The sequence below is a fragment of the Rhynchophorus ferrugineus genome, unplaced genomic scaffold (assembly GCF_030347505.1).
Source record: "Rhynchophorus ferrugineus isolate W39M unplaced genomic scaffold, kcgeb_rfMv2 rfM7, whole genome shotgun sequence".
Taxonomy (NCBI): Eukaryota; Metazoa; Arthropoda; class Insecta; order Coleoptera; family Curculionidae; genus Rhynchophorus; species Rhynchophorus ferrugineus.
This window is the reverse complement of record NW_027472586.1, coordinates 11,196,701-11,210,502: the sequence shown is the minus strand read 5'-3', so window position 1 is coordinate 11,210,502 and position 13,802 is coordinate 11,196,701. Positions and strand designations below refer to the sequence as shown.

At 32.7% G+C, this 13,802-nt stretch overlaps 3 protein-coding genes and 1 long non-coding RNA gene across 5 annotated transcripts in view; 1 reads left to right on the top strand and 3 right to left on the bottom strand.

Annotated features, from left to right (window-relative positions):
• LOC143199628 (diuretic hormone receptor) overlaps window positions 1-13,802 on the top strand; it is a 131,735-nt gene that overhangs the window by 99,070 nt on the left and 18,863 nt on the right. The gene's annotated exons all lie outside the window — the stretch shown is intronic.
• On the bottom strand, window positions 11-2,550 carry LOC143199639 (uncharacterized). The gene is made up of 2 exons (XR_013006512.1): window positions 2,288-2,550; window positions 11-259 (listed from the first exon to the last, which is right to left on the bottom strand). It is a non-coding gene; the product is annotated as an uncharacterized LOC143199639 (long non-coding RNA).
• LOC143199636 (uncharacterized) lies at window positions 9,561-10,628 on the bottom strand. Its single transcript, XM_076409583.1, has 3 exons — window positions 10,259-10,628; window positions 10,066-10,202; window positions 9,561-9,726 (listed from the first exon to the last, which is right to left on the bottom strand). Exons 1-3 carry the CDS (start codon window positions 10,432-10,434, stop codon window positions 9,638-9,640), a joined length of 402 nt encoding a protein of 133 aa, XP_076265698.1. The 5' UTR covers window positions 10,435-10,628; the 3' UTR covers window positions 9,561-9,637.
• On the bottom strand, window positions 12,659-13,725 carry LOC143199635 (uncharacterized). Its single transcript, XM_076409582.1, has 3 exons — window positions 13,449-13,725; window positions 13,022-13,158; window positions 12,659-12,838 (listed from the first exon to the last, which is right to left on the bottom strand). Exons 1-3 carry the CDS (start codon window positions 13,622-13,624, stop codon window positions 12,747-12,749), a joined length of 405 nt encoding a protein of 134 aa, XP_076265697.1. The 5' UTR covers window positions 13,625-13,725; the 3' UTR covers window positions 12,659-12,746.

Below are 13,802 nucleotides of genomic sequence, written 5' to 3'. Positions count from 1 at the left end.
ACTACATACGTTCGCTATAAAATTATATATTGGCCGTTAAAGAAAAACAATATCTGTTAAACGATATTATCATCGCTTAATGCGCAATACATTCCGCCCAAAACACAATAATTCTTGTCCGTTAATGAGGCGTAATTAGAACGTTTGCAGCCTGATAACGGGGACTATTTTGGCTTCGCGCATTTACCATTTATGCACTCCAAGCCGACTTTGCATATGAAATCGGTCTCCACTGTTGAGGAACAGGTTTCTCCTTTTCCTGAAACGTAATTTCGTTAATTAGTTATGGTTATGATAGTTGCGTAAAAATGTTGGATTATCAATATTGCCAATGCCAATGTATCAAATTTCCCAGTAAACCTAATTAAATTCCCCAAATTGGTGAGAAACATTTGTCGAGAAACGCCCCTCCCCACAAATTCCCCTCAAAATTATTTTAATATAGGGAACAAGCCCAAACGATTTAAGTAATATTTATTTTTCATCCGTTCATAATATGATACTTGATACCCGTCAATTTATTAATCCCTTCCCTTGTCACCTTTAAACACTACACATGTATATCTGTACATGACACAACAGTTTCTATATTTAGTCGATTGCTGTTCTCTGTTTTTAAATTGTTTAGGACACTAGATTTTCGCTGAATCGATGCCTTTGGAAACGGTAGTATTGGCAGTAAAGACCCCACAATGTTTATGTTTGGGAAGAAGGCGAAACACATTAGACCAGTTCCATTCACCATCAATTTTATCTTCAAATAATACGAATGAATTATTTTCCCCGTATAATTCCAATCCCAAAATCAACATGAGATTCCCCACAAATTGAGAAATTCCCTACAAGACGATGGCCATATTGTCAAGTAGTATCAATCTATCATACAATATCAATTATTATATCATATATCACTGATTTTTACTTAATGGGGTGTTTGGTGTCACTAATCCCCATAAAAATAATAAAAAAGATAAAAAAAAATCTTATATTTTAATACTTCACTATCAAAAACGACTTAAAAATACGTATTCATGCAAATAAGAATATTTATCACTCGTTGTCTGCTGTCCAGTCAACCCATATTAAGACAACTTACAAAAATCGTAATATAATTTTACGAAAGTCTAATTACACTTCTTCGTTAATACAAAAAGAATTACTTTCAATGTTTTCCGTGTAGGATAACAAGAAGGTATCGACAGTAGTTTAAAAACAAAAATAAAATTGAAAAACTTTGGCGCCCGGTAAGAAACATGTAACAATAGTGAACCTCAAATTGTTCTTCCATCATCACTACCCATAAGCTGGGCTTAATGAAACAGTTTATTTTCTCATTTATAAGAATCTAAACTGAAAGAAGGGATGTTTTGAGATATTCGTAAAATGAAGCTAGATTCCAACTTCAGATCAACAATGAGTACAAAGGAAAATTAGGCTTGGATGTCATTTACAGAACTTGCGACTAAATGTTTTGTGACAATATGACAAAAGTCGTCATAGCTAGTATGTTAAATTCCAAACTCTTGATTGAAAACTATCAACTCAGTGCATGTTGGGTAAAGAAAAGGATTTAATCATGATACAAAAAGATGGAGAACATAAATGGTAATAACTCTTGGACACTTTACATGAAACAACAAGAGACATCACATCGAGGAAATACAATATTATGAACTTTACAGAGGAAAGGTTTTATGTTCTCTAGCCAAAAATCGAATATCTGGAAGTAATAATTTGAATTGTGTAAATAAAAAGGAGTCGACAAAACTATGTCAGGTAAATACAGTGCTTATTCGACGACGTTTGTAAAGTTTTTGCGAAAATCTGTATTATCATAATGTAGAATGCATGAAATTCTGTTGGCAATACAACATTTGTTCAATGTTTTTAACTAGCAAATTCAAACAATTATGCCAAATTGAGCGGGTTTTTCAGATCATTTTCCAATATTTTTTAAGAAAGTGTCATGTCAAATCTGATATTTATATTAAATTCATTGGCATAATATTTTAGATAACCATTAACATTCAGATCTTTGTTTACTTTCAATGCTTGAATATGATACAATGAAGTTTGTTCGTCATTAACAGCATTCAAACCTATATAGTAGAAGGAGGTTTATAAGAAAATAGAACTGATGAGGACGGTTAAAATTCTCAGCTTCAAATACGAAATGACTCATACGTCCTAAACTGTTAAATAATCGTCGTTTCGCAAAAATGATCAATTATATAGTTACAAAGAACCAGTTTTCATAGTAAACATAGCAATTTAACAAAACGCTTACCTAAAATACTTTTACAAACCAAGCAACACCCACAAATATCCAAAGTCACCACTTGGTTACTGGAACAGACCGGGTACTTGCTCTTACAGATAATGTCGACGCCACATATACCGCATGGGGAAGCAGTTACACTGTTTACAACCAGCGTCAGTAAAATTATGGTGGATACTGTTAGTCTGCTTGTTTTTCTGCATTGTAGCATCATGTGTTTTTATTAATTCAATTCATATGACCGTCAAGGTAACACTGAGTCTCAGACTATTCCTTGAGTACCAGAGATATTGGCCACACGACTAGTTTAATCTGGTTAGAAAGAGTTTTCGTAGGTATGCATATGTTATATCGACTGAGTATTTATGTTTCACTTAATGATGTGATGGATGAGACGTCTAGACATATACAGATAAGTATCTCAATATCGTTTTATGCTTTCAACAGTCAACACTCGTTTCCATAAAATAAAATAGTTTTTGTTCCTTCTAAATCCTCCACATTTCATAAAAGCGTTCTGTAATATTCCGAGGAGATCATCAGACTGTTTATAATTTTTAATTCTTTCAATTAATCGGAATCAAATAAATTAACAAGAAAATAAAGGAGGCTGATGTTGGACTGGTATGGTTATCGATCCGAAGTTACTCCAAGCATTCTTTCCTGTAATTAAGTAGAGTTCGGTAGCAGTTGAGGCTATAAGGTCACAAGAAATTAAGAAAATAAGTAAATATAATAAGTCATGTAATTGTTCTAGATATATAACTAGGAGGACCCATCGGCCCTATCTCAGTCTCTGGTGAAATAATGTTTATACTAGTAGTTTGTATTTTTATTATATCCACCTCACTAGACAACACTACACAAGATCAGATGGTTTGATTCTTTTGAATCTGTGTCCTGTTCTGGTGGTATCCAAAAGCTCCAATACTTCAATATTCTCATGAGAATGGAGTCTTTCCTCACACTCCCTTCCAATTCTCTTGATTTCTTCACTAACTGTGGGTATCTGAGGGTCTCTATGTAGGATTCAGTCCTGTAGTATTTGGGTGCTCCCACAATACTTCTCAGGACTTTGTTCTGAAAAATTTATATTTTGTTTGGTAGGCTTATTGCCGAGGACCGTGGTTCGGAGCCCACGTTGAACAGCAGGTCCACCCAGATCAACCCTCGTTGGTAAAAAGGAAATTTTAAAATAGATAAAAAATCAATATTTCCCACAATTTGGTGTGAATTTCCATAGCTTTTAATCATTCTTGACACGGACGTCAATTTTAAAAGACTTGTAAATAAAAATCGTAACCAAATTTTTATTACGTTTTTATTAAAGAAAAATTTATTCTGAGAGAAAAACAAATTAAATCAACATAAAACCTTTTCGGGGACTATGACAATTGAAGGTCTATTAACAGTGGAATAAAACAGCCATCAAAAGCCCATTAAACATCTTTTATCCTCTTAAAAATACTTAATGGCTTTTGACATTTGCTGCAAATGTTGTTTTTTCCGTGTTTTTTTTTTGGTCGTTGTAGTTTAATGTTTTCGTGTGACAAACCACTTGAGAGTCCTTTGTTTCGATCGATTGATTTATTGCGGATTACTGACGGTTTCAAATGTTTTCCAGATATATCTGCATCTACATTTTTCCTGGCTATATATAAATGGGGATAATTTTTTTTATTACATCTTATATTAGATATGCTTAGTACAATCTTAATTTACAAGTTACTTTTATTAGTAGTATTCTGTTTTACTTGCATTAATGGACAAGCAAGGAGAGTGCTGGATTAATACATCAGTATGTAACATATTCCCAAATTAAAATAAAACTATTACTACTACTAAAATTAAGAATACGCTTATATACTGTACAAGTTCTTGTGGTTTCCGACGTGTTGTCCAGTAACTGTGTTGCTTCCACATTTCTGTGATTTAGCAACCTTATTTCATGTTTTAAGACGAAATCTTAAATCACTTCACAGTAAGCATTGATAATGAATCCTCGAACTTTGTTTTGGGTGCGATGGATTACTAATTGGTTTGATGTTTTCGTACTACCCAATATTTGCACCCTATAGGCCCAAATTCACTTTATGATTGACTGACAAACCAATCTCTTCAATTTTAGATCAAGTTAAGAGTATCTTCCGACTAACCAGTACAGTTTCTTAACTTTGAGTCTAATCTGCTGTGCTTTTTATCTAACATGATGTTTATAATTTAACCTACCATCGAGATAGATGCCGAGGTATATAGCTGATTCTGCTTGAGGAATCGGACATCTATCAAGTAATAGGATTGAGTTTTTGTCATTTCGCCGCAACTCAAAATTAACATGGACAGATTTGGAGCTATTTAACTGTATTTTCCAGTCTCTAATCCATTTGTAGATATTATTGACTGCTACTTGTGCTTTTTCTACAGCCTTAGCAGATATATTTCTTTTGCCATGATTACTGCAACATCGGCAAATATTTCTAGCATTGTTTGTTTTGCAGGGGTATATAAGACACTGGTCCCAAGACATTACCCCAGGGAAATAAAAATAATGTGTATTTTAACTGTTAATGATTAATTTTCTATTTATAAATATATATTAAAAAATGTAAATATCTGTCCTGTTAGTATTACATTGATTCAATACTAGTGGTTCTTTTTAATAATTTATTATTGTAAGGGTTTCACCTTTACAGTAATTTAAATCAAGCTCAGTGGAACTATGATAAGGCTTAAACCAAATCTCCATGTATTTCTTATGAATTGCCTCAACGAATTGTCACTTACGAAGTCAGTATGGTAATTTATTAACTTACCAATCTCATTTTTTAAATTTTTTGACAAAATTGTCCATCTCTTACAGTTAGTTAACTCTTCCTAAGACTTGCTTTCAAAATTATCGAACAGTTGCTTCTTGATATGGATTTTTCTCATCATAGTTGTCCACTAGAGCTATTACGTAATGGTGCTATTACTTCTTGCATATTCTGATCATGTTTTGTTATTTTCTACAATTTTTCCCATCTTTCTGATGCTGCTGTTGCTACTTTGGTTTGGTTCTGTCTGATGAGTATGCTGGATGCGGCCAAACTTCCCATTCGAACTAAAACAGTGTATCCTTCACAGTTTTGCCATTGAATATAACAACGCAGAATTACCATGAGTTTCTAAAAGTGTTTCATGAGCTTCTGCAGCAGATTTCTTCAGATGAAAATACAATACAATGTTGAAACACTGAATACACTGAAAACTATTGTTTTATGTAGAGTAATATCGAATGTAATGAAAACGAAATTAACAGGTAGGTTAGTTTATTAGAGTTTGAGTTATTTACATTAATACTTTTAGTTCTTATAATTTTCAACAAATATAACTTACCGTTGCTATAAGGCTTTTGCTACATTTTCAGAATACATCTTTTAATAAAAGATTTATTCTATTTTAAATGGCATAACACTAACATAGCTTAAAATTATAATAAACAACAGTGAATAACAGATACCGACTTATATATCAGCTTAAGGATGTTCTAGTAAACCAATTAACAGTGTCATTATCTTTTCAAACAATATTCTTTCAACGCTAGAAATGAACAAAACAATAGTCTCACAATATTTACTATTTCATGACAACAAAACCGAGTATATTGAGCTCCCATAACGAAATATTCAACAGACGAGGTCGTAAAAATTCAATCTGATTTGATAGTCTGGAGGAGTATACGCCACGTCGGTGGAGAAATACGGCGAGGGGGAAAAATGGGAAACGATATTATTGGGAGATGTAAATCTTTTCCTCTGATCCACTTAAAGGCATATGTTTTTCATTATTTATTGCCGGAAAAAAGCCGGTATTTGGAGAGGCCCTTATGGGCGGAAAACCTCAAAAGAGTCGTAAACGGTAAATAATAAATAACTACTTTTTTACTCAGTTTGTTCTTAAAATCTTCTTAATTTTTAATAAACTGAATAGGCGCATAGTCAAGAATAGTTTTTTCGTTTACATAGACTGAGACAACTTTATTCTTTTTTTTTTCTTGGTCGGATGAAAGGGCAAGAGCAAACATTGCGTCATTACTTTTTCATGTAGACTTGTATCCAAATTTAATAGCTGTAGTTACACAATACAAAATACACGAGGTTCACCACTAAAACTGAACAGATTTGTCTTTCGAAGAGAACTCCCTTGTAATCACTATTTTAAATCATTTTAAATTGACATATAGTTAATTTCTAACAATGAAAAATTGCTGTAATCCGCTGTAAACCAAGTAATAGTAAATCCTAGGAAAAACTGCACCAACCAACGCCAAAATTCATCAGGAAAAATCCAAAAATAAGATATTACTTGACTGAAATATTTCACTAGGTACAATGAACAATATTTTAACTGAAGCTTTGGGTTCTAAAAAGGTGTATATCCAATGAATATCGCACTTTCTAACGAAACATTTTAAACGTTTTATAAGAACAAATAGAATTTTGTGCTTTGTAGTGTCACAATGGAAAAAACTTTGATCTAACTCAATGACCTTGAACACAGGTCTAGAAAAATAAAATTCTGAATACTGTTTAAATTGTTGGCATTGATGTTTCCAGACAAAACAGCTCTATTATTCTTATTACAATTATAACTGTCGTACTGTATAATTATGAAAATCGTGAAAAATGTAACTATTTACAGAAGAAAAACAACTCGGAGGTTACTGAAGCCTACAAAAAAAGTACGAATCCAAGGCTCACATAGGCCAAAAATTTCAAAAAAACTATTTTGCGTCATTTTACCCCTTATAATATTGTTAAAGGAATGTCAGAATGTCTGAAAAAGGAAAAATGACAAAAGAAGATTTATTTTATCAGTTTTTAGCACTTATTAATGGTGTTATTCACTTATTGTACTTAAAGAATCTCTCAGTTTTCTCTTCAGTAAAAAAGGTAGATAAAATACCGTTAACGGATGCGATTTAAAACGTCGCGCGAGAACTACCGCAAAGCGATAAAATTAATGTGACTTGATGAAGATGAAATGGGCGGGTGTTATTAACGATATTATATCCAATTTATTTATTTATGTATTCGTAACTTGGAAGCAATATTTTGCTCAATTATTTTTAGATATGGGACACGATAAGGTGGTTGTTTTAACGAGTTTTTTTCTACGTCAAGTCAGATAATAACAACAAATGTTAGGTAATCGAAATTACCATTATTACTGACGAATAGGTTTAGGTAATTTACGGCAAATTTAAATTTGTCGAACAGCACGAGGTCGCGGGTATACAGAGAATGTTATTGCAATTTTTTAAATTTACTAATTTTTTTTGGGGTCTTGTCATTGTGGGATTAGTTTTGACAGTTTTGACATTCTTTGGGGTATTTTTTTTTTTTGATTGCGTAATGGTTAAGGCGACGAGTCGGTACTATTTAGTAAGGCAACGATATATCAGATACTAATTCATACATCGACATCTAAAATTATCGATATTTAGATTTACTACTTTAATATCGAATAAACTCATAATATCGATAAGAAATATCGAAAGTACTGATGTAACAATATATTGAATAACTGATAATTATCAATGTATAGACGCCCGAAAATACAGATATTTGCAAATATCGAAAAAATCAAAATATAGATACGAAATATCGAAAGTAGTGGTGTAGAATATATCAAATAAACAATAATAATCTATATATAGTCGCCTGAAACTATCGAATAAACTCATAATATCGATACGAAATATCGAAAGTAGTGATGTAACGATATATTGAATAACCGATAATTATCGATATGTAGACGACCGAAAATATCGATATTTATAAGTATCGAAAAAAATCAAAATATAGAAACGCAATATCGAAAGTAATGGTGTAAAATGTATCAAATAAACTATAATAATCTATATATAGTCAGCCAAAATTATCGATATTTATCGATATCGAAATAACTTAAAATATCGATACGAAATATAGAAAGTAGTGATATAACGATATATCGAATAACATATAATTATCGATATTTAAGAAGATCGAAAAACTCAAAATATTAATACGAAGAACACAGGACATTCAGTTTCTTCGATTTTTAGATACTTCTCTCCACTGATAATACGTTAAAAATGTCATAAAAGTATATATAACTCAATAGGTGGTTTTACAATTTTAATTTTAATGGCTTGTTACCCTCATATTGTCAATTGAAAAGTTCCTGGCCTACCATAGTAAAACACATTTTTTTAGCAAAGTTAGTTCATTCAAACGGTCATTCAAAGTCATTTTGTGGATTTTTTCAATGTTTTCGTCGGTAACAAACTCTTTTTGGCGTCCACTGCGTTCACTATCTTCGGTGCTCATTTCACCACGTCTAAACTTAGCATACCAATCCTTGATGGTTTATTTTCCTGGGGCAGTGTCCGGAAACTCGGCATCAAGCCGTTTTTGCTTTAACTGTATTTTTTACCTTCAAAAAGCAATATTTTATTAACACGCGAAATTCCTTTTTATCCATTTTTTTCACAATAACAAAAATGCTTCACTCAAAATGCTATAATTCACAAACTAATGATCCGACAGCTGTCAAATTTATACAGGCATCTTTTGAGGGCTAGGGCTAACTAAAAAACATATGGATTTAATTCTACTAGCGTATATATTATTTGCATTTAAATAAACCCCTTAAAGAAATAATTAGCTTTTTTGATGACACCCTAACAAATATTCTTTATATAGGCCAACAAAATGTTGTTTATTATTGGTTAAAGATAGAAATGTTTTACGAAAAAATACGTTCAATATAACTTTACACTATTCTATTTTCGCTACCATCACCTATTTGCTGATAGAAACTGCTTTATATGATAATTATGTAGATGGTAGGTAGAAACAGATAATATTCGTAACCTTGAAGTCTTCACTGGAGCTTTGCTAACACTCACACCCACACAAACACACAAAACATTCATCAGTTTCAGGCCAAATATAGATAGTTTGGGATTTTCAACTTAATTCATCCGTTTTTGAAATAAAAATGCATTCTTGTTAGAAAAACGATATCTCATTTCAAAGCTTTCTGTACATCCCGGTATAAAAAGCGCCACAGATCGAGGAATCACCTATTTTATAGACATAGAAAAACATGCTTTCACAAAAAAAGCGATTGCAGTACCATCTAATTAATCGATACGTCGCAAGAACAAGTCCCCAAGTCACCCATAACATAGCGTATCTTTTTAGTATTTCTTAAAAACTGTTTCTAGAAAATTATAGCATTAAAACAATTAATGCAAGTTATATACACATTTTATTATTTTTTATAATATTAGCAAAACAATAAATGCTTGGGACAAATCAGGGAAGATGATCATTCTTCGCGTCTGCATTTCTTCCGGATACACTTAAGTCCGTACTTGCAAACAGCAAAGTCCTTGCCGCCACATCTAGCACCTTCATCTGTAAAACCATAAAATATAATCGAAATTTCACTATACAATGTAAATAAGTTCAAGTTAAGACAAGTTACGACGTTTTTTCAAACATTCAGTCAAGATATAAAAACGCCTGATAGCCCAGATCTTGTCTCGTGTGACTGCCATTTGTTTATAGTCTCTACAAAACTGTTTTAATAGTGTATGATTGCCTTGATAAAGAAGAACTCGTGAAAAACACTACCTTTTTGGGATCTCTTAAAATATAAATAAACATCTGATGAAAAAAATAGATTCTAAATTGGCTAAACCAGAATAGCCCAGAACACATTTTTTATTATAATATCATGGCATTTGAACTCACCTAAAGTATCCTTACAAACTTTGCAACAACCACAATAATCTATGGTGGTAATTTGACCCTCTCTGCAGATGGGGTACTGTTCCTTGCACACTACGTCTGTTCCACAGGTTCCACAAGGTCCAGTTTTGGGTTGCTTACTGCAAAAGTTGTAAAAACATCATAAAACAATCTCTTATTAATAATCAAGCATTACCTGCAACTCTGACAACATCCACAGCTATCCCACACCAGATATTCACCCTCGGGGCATTTCTCAGGTGGCGCTGCACACCTTACTCGAGTGCATAAGGTCCAATCTTCACATCCCGGTGATGCTTGAGTAAAATTATGGAGCAGAGCTACCAGCACGACTAACAGCAAACCTCTCATGATCGATATGTTGTTGAAAAACGAAACCAACGTTCGTTTTATACACAAATTCGGTGTATATTTGCGAATTATACTTGATTTAACGTTGTTTGTTCGTAACGTAGACGTGGAGATAAACACTCGTTGTTATGGTCAGGTTTTTGTACGATATACCAACAGAATAATGTAGTTTACCGAGTTTTGATGAACGTGTGACAAAACAACGGGTTAAGTAAACATAACCGTTTAGTTTCTCGTTAAATTAACGCTCTTGAAGAGGTTAAGACCCAAGGTTAGCTGGGTATTGTTCATTTCTCTGAAACTTCTGACCGTTACAATCGTGGGGATTTTTTATTAATTAATAATATCGATGTAACATTTATTTTCGAGAATATAATGTATACATATTAATAAATTATATTATAACATCTGTAAGAAACTCTATTGTATTACTATAATTTGTTTTGCATATACGATGACAACGTGAAAAGTACTCGGTCTGAATAATAAAAGAATTATTTTGTTTGTCTACATGATCTAGTCTCATTTGGCGCGTTTCTCCACCGTCAGTACTCGGTTCTGCTGGTGAGAGTTTGGAAGTGTGTAAAATTACCACCCTCTCAACTTCATTAAATGCCCAACGCTTAGGAACAAGCGTCTTCAAGTCAGGGAACTAAATGAGGAAAATATGGGGGACGGTCGAGCAAATTGTAATAAATAAACTTATTCATCATATTCTTGGCGCGGTAATCGACTCAGAGGTGATGTTTCGGGACATTTGTAATTCAAACTTCATGGTCGTTTCACGAACGCCCTATTCCCCTTATTCAGCTCCATCAGACCATTTTCTATACTTAAAAAAAACTCCAAAGACATCACTTTAAAACTTTCACTCCCGGTAAAAATTTGTTAATTTTTTACAGTTACCGACTACAGTTTTATTGACGGTAAATTCCGTCACCGGCACCATACTAATGGCGCTTTTTGGATATTTTTTTCCGACACAGTGAACGCATTAAGCTAATTTAGGAAAGTGTTTTATATTTATACGAGGACAAGATGGAAAGTTCTCGGTCTGCAAGTTAAAAAAAAGGGCTTCAACAAACCTGATTTGGCATCTCTCCGGCATCTGAAAGAGAGTGAGAAAATTAGGAACAGATACAAGTGCGAGTATACTAAATTTCGATCAAGCAAGTTGTAATAAATACACTTCATATCATTGGCCCGATAAAATCGACTCAGCGTTGACTTTTCGCGACGTCTTCCATTAAAAAATTTATCATCATTCCGCAATTGCCATATCGGCTTGATTCAGCTCCATCAAACCAATCTCTAAACTGAAAAATTTTCCGAAGCCATTACTTCAAAACGTTTATATAATTTTTAAGCATTACCGACTACTGTTTGTTTGGCAGAAGTACAACGGTAAATACCGGCAACGATTTTCAATTAAAAAGTGATTGTATGGAAGAAAAAGTGAAAAGTTTAAGAAGCGAAAATTTTAATCTACCGCCCTCTCAACTTCATTGCACTCTAGGCACTTCACAGAAACAAAAGTCTTCAAGCTTGGACACAGATGAAAATCTAACGATACAATATCGGGAGAACAGGAGGGATATTTAAGCCCAAATCCCGCATAGCCAACGCTTTTATATAAAGATGTAATGTCTAAGTGAAACATCTTTCTCTAATACTGGCCTGTAATTGTTCCATCTGCGGCAGATGCAGTAATCAATTTTTTATCTCCTTTCTTTAGTTTTGAACCACTGTCTTCGTCTTTCGTTTTTGTATAATAGTCTTATCCGTTGTTACCAAATCCTCATAAAAAATACACATCAAATGCTATAAAATTCGAATTCTTCTCAAAGCACTTCAACATCAAACCGCCACTTTCAAATCGTTTAAGTTTTTCAACATTTTTAATGAGTTTCGGCAATCGATTTTTTCAAATCAAACAATAATTGTAATAAATGTAGAAAATAAACTGAATAATTCAATAAACACTAAGGAGACAATTATTATTTTGTGTAGAGAACTATGAAAGTCATTGAATTTAACAGTTGGATTATGTTATTTTGGCAACTGATATTAATGTTAGAGGGTCATTTTCGCACAAATAAATCAAGCATCTAATAAGTAAATGGTTTAAGAAAATGACCAGTAATCTAAGTGTGACTCTTTTTTCAAATTATTATCAAGAAGTTTGATAACTCATTTTGTAATATATCATTCTAATTAAAACAAATGACATCTATAACAATTTATTATCTTATATAACAATATTAATGAACAAGAAATGTTTTAGAATAGTAAATATTATCGAAAATAAAATATCATTGGCGTTTACATATACCTCCTACACATTTGAGTCCATAGTTGCAAACTGCGGAGGTGGATTCTTTTTCGGAACATTTCGCACCTTCATCTGTAAAACACAACGATATAAAATTGAGAAAATATTAGTATTTTGTCATATCTGTTGTTATTGTTAATTATATCTTTTAGTCATTTTTGGAAAGACATTCGGATAATTTTAATCCCACTTGTTGCATTTAGTATTGGATATATACAATATATACATATATATATATACAAACTTCAAACTTACCTAGAACATTTTTACAAACTTTACAACAGCCACAGTGATCTATGGTGGATATTTGATTCTCACGACAGACAGGATTTTTTTTCCAGCAGACTACGTCTTGATCACATTTGCCACATGGTCCGTTCTTAGGGTATTTGCTATATAAGCCCAAAATAAAGAAACAAACGTTATATGAAACTCAAATCAAACTGTGTACAAACTTTTAGACAAATTTACAGGTTATGGAAAAGATCTTGTCACCAGGAAGATGGGAAACAGTGAATAAAAGATATATATATATATATATATATATATATATATATATATATATATATATGCTTTTTTAAGTGAAAATATGATCTCAGTAGACCTGCAAGTATCTAATATTTTGATTCCAAACAAACCAAAACGAGTTTTTTCAATCAATAAACCCAGGACCACACTTTACCTGCAACTCTGACAGCATCCACAGTCGTCCCACACGAGATATTCACCAGTAGGACATTTTGCGGGAGGCGCTGCGCATAATACCCTGGAGCACAACGTCCAATCCTCGCATCCTGATGATGCCTCAGTAAAATAATGGAGCAAAGCCACCAACACGATCAATACAAAACCTCTCATACTCGTTATATTATTATAAAACGAAAACTGATGTTATGGTCAAGTTTAGTTCGATAACAGAATTGCGTCGATAGACGTCTAGCTAAACAACGCACGAAATAAACGAACCATATCAGTTTTATGTTCGAAACGCTCGTAGAAAGATTGAAATTCAAGGTTAAGCGGCTAATGTTCTTTT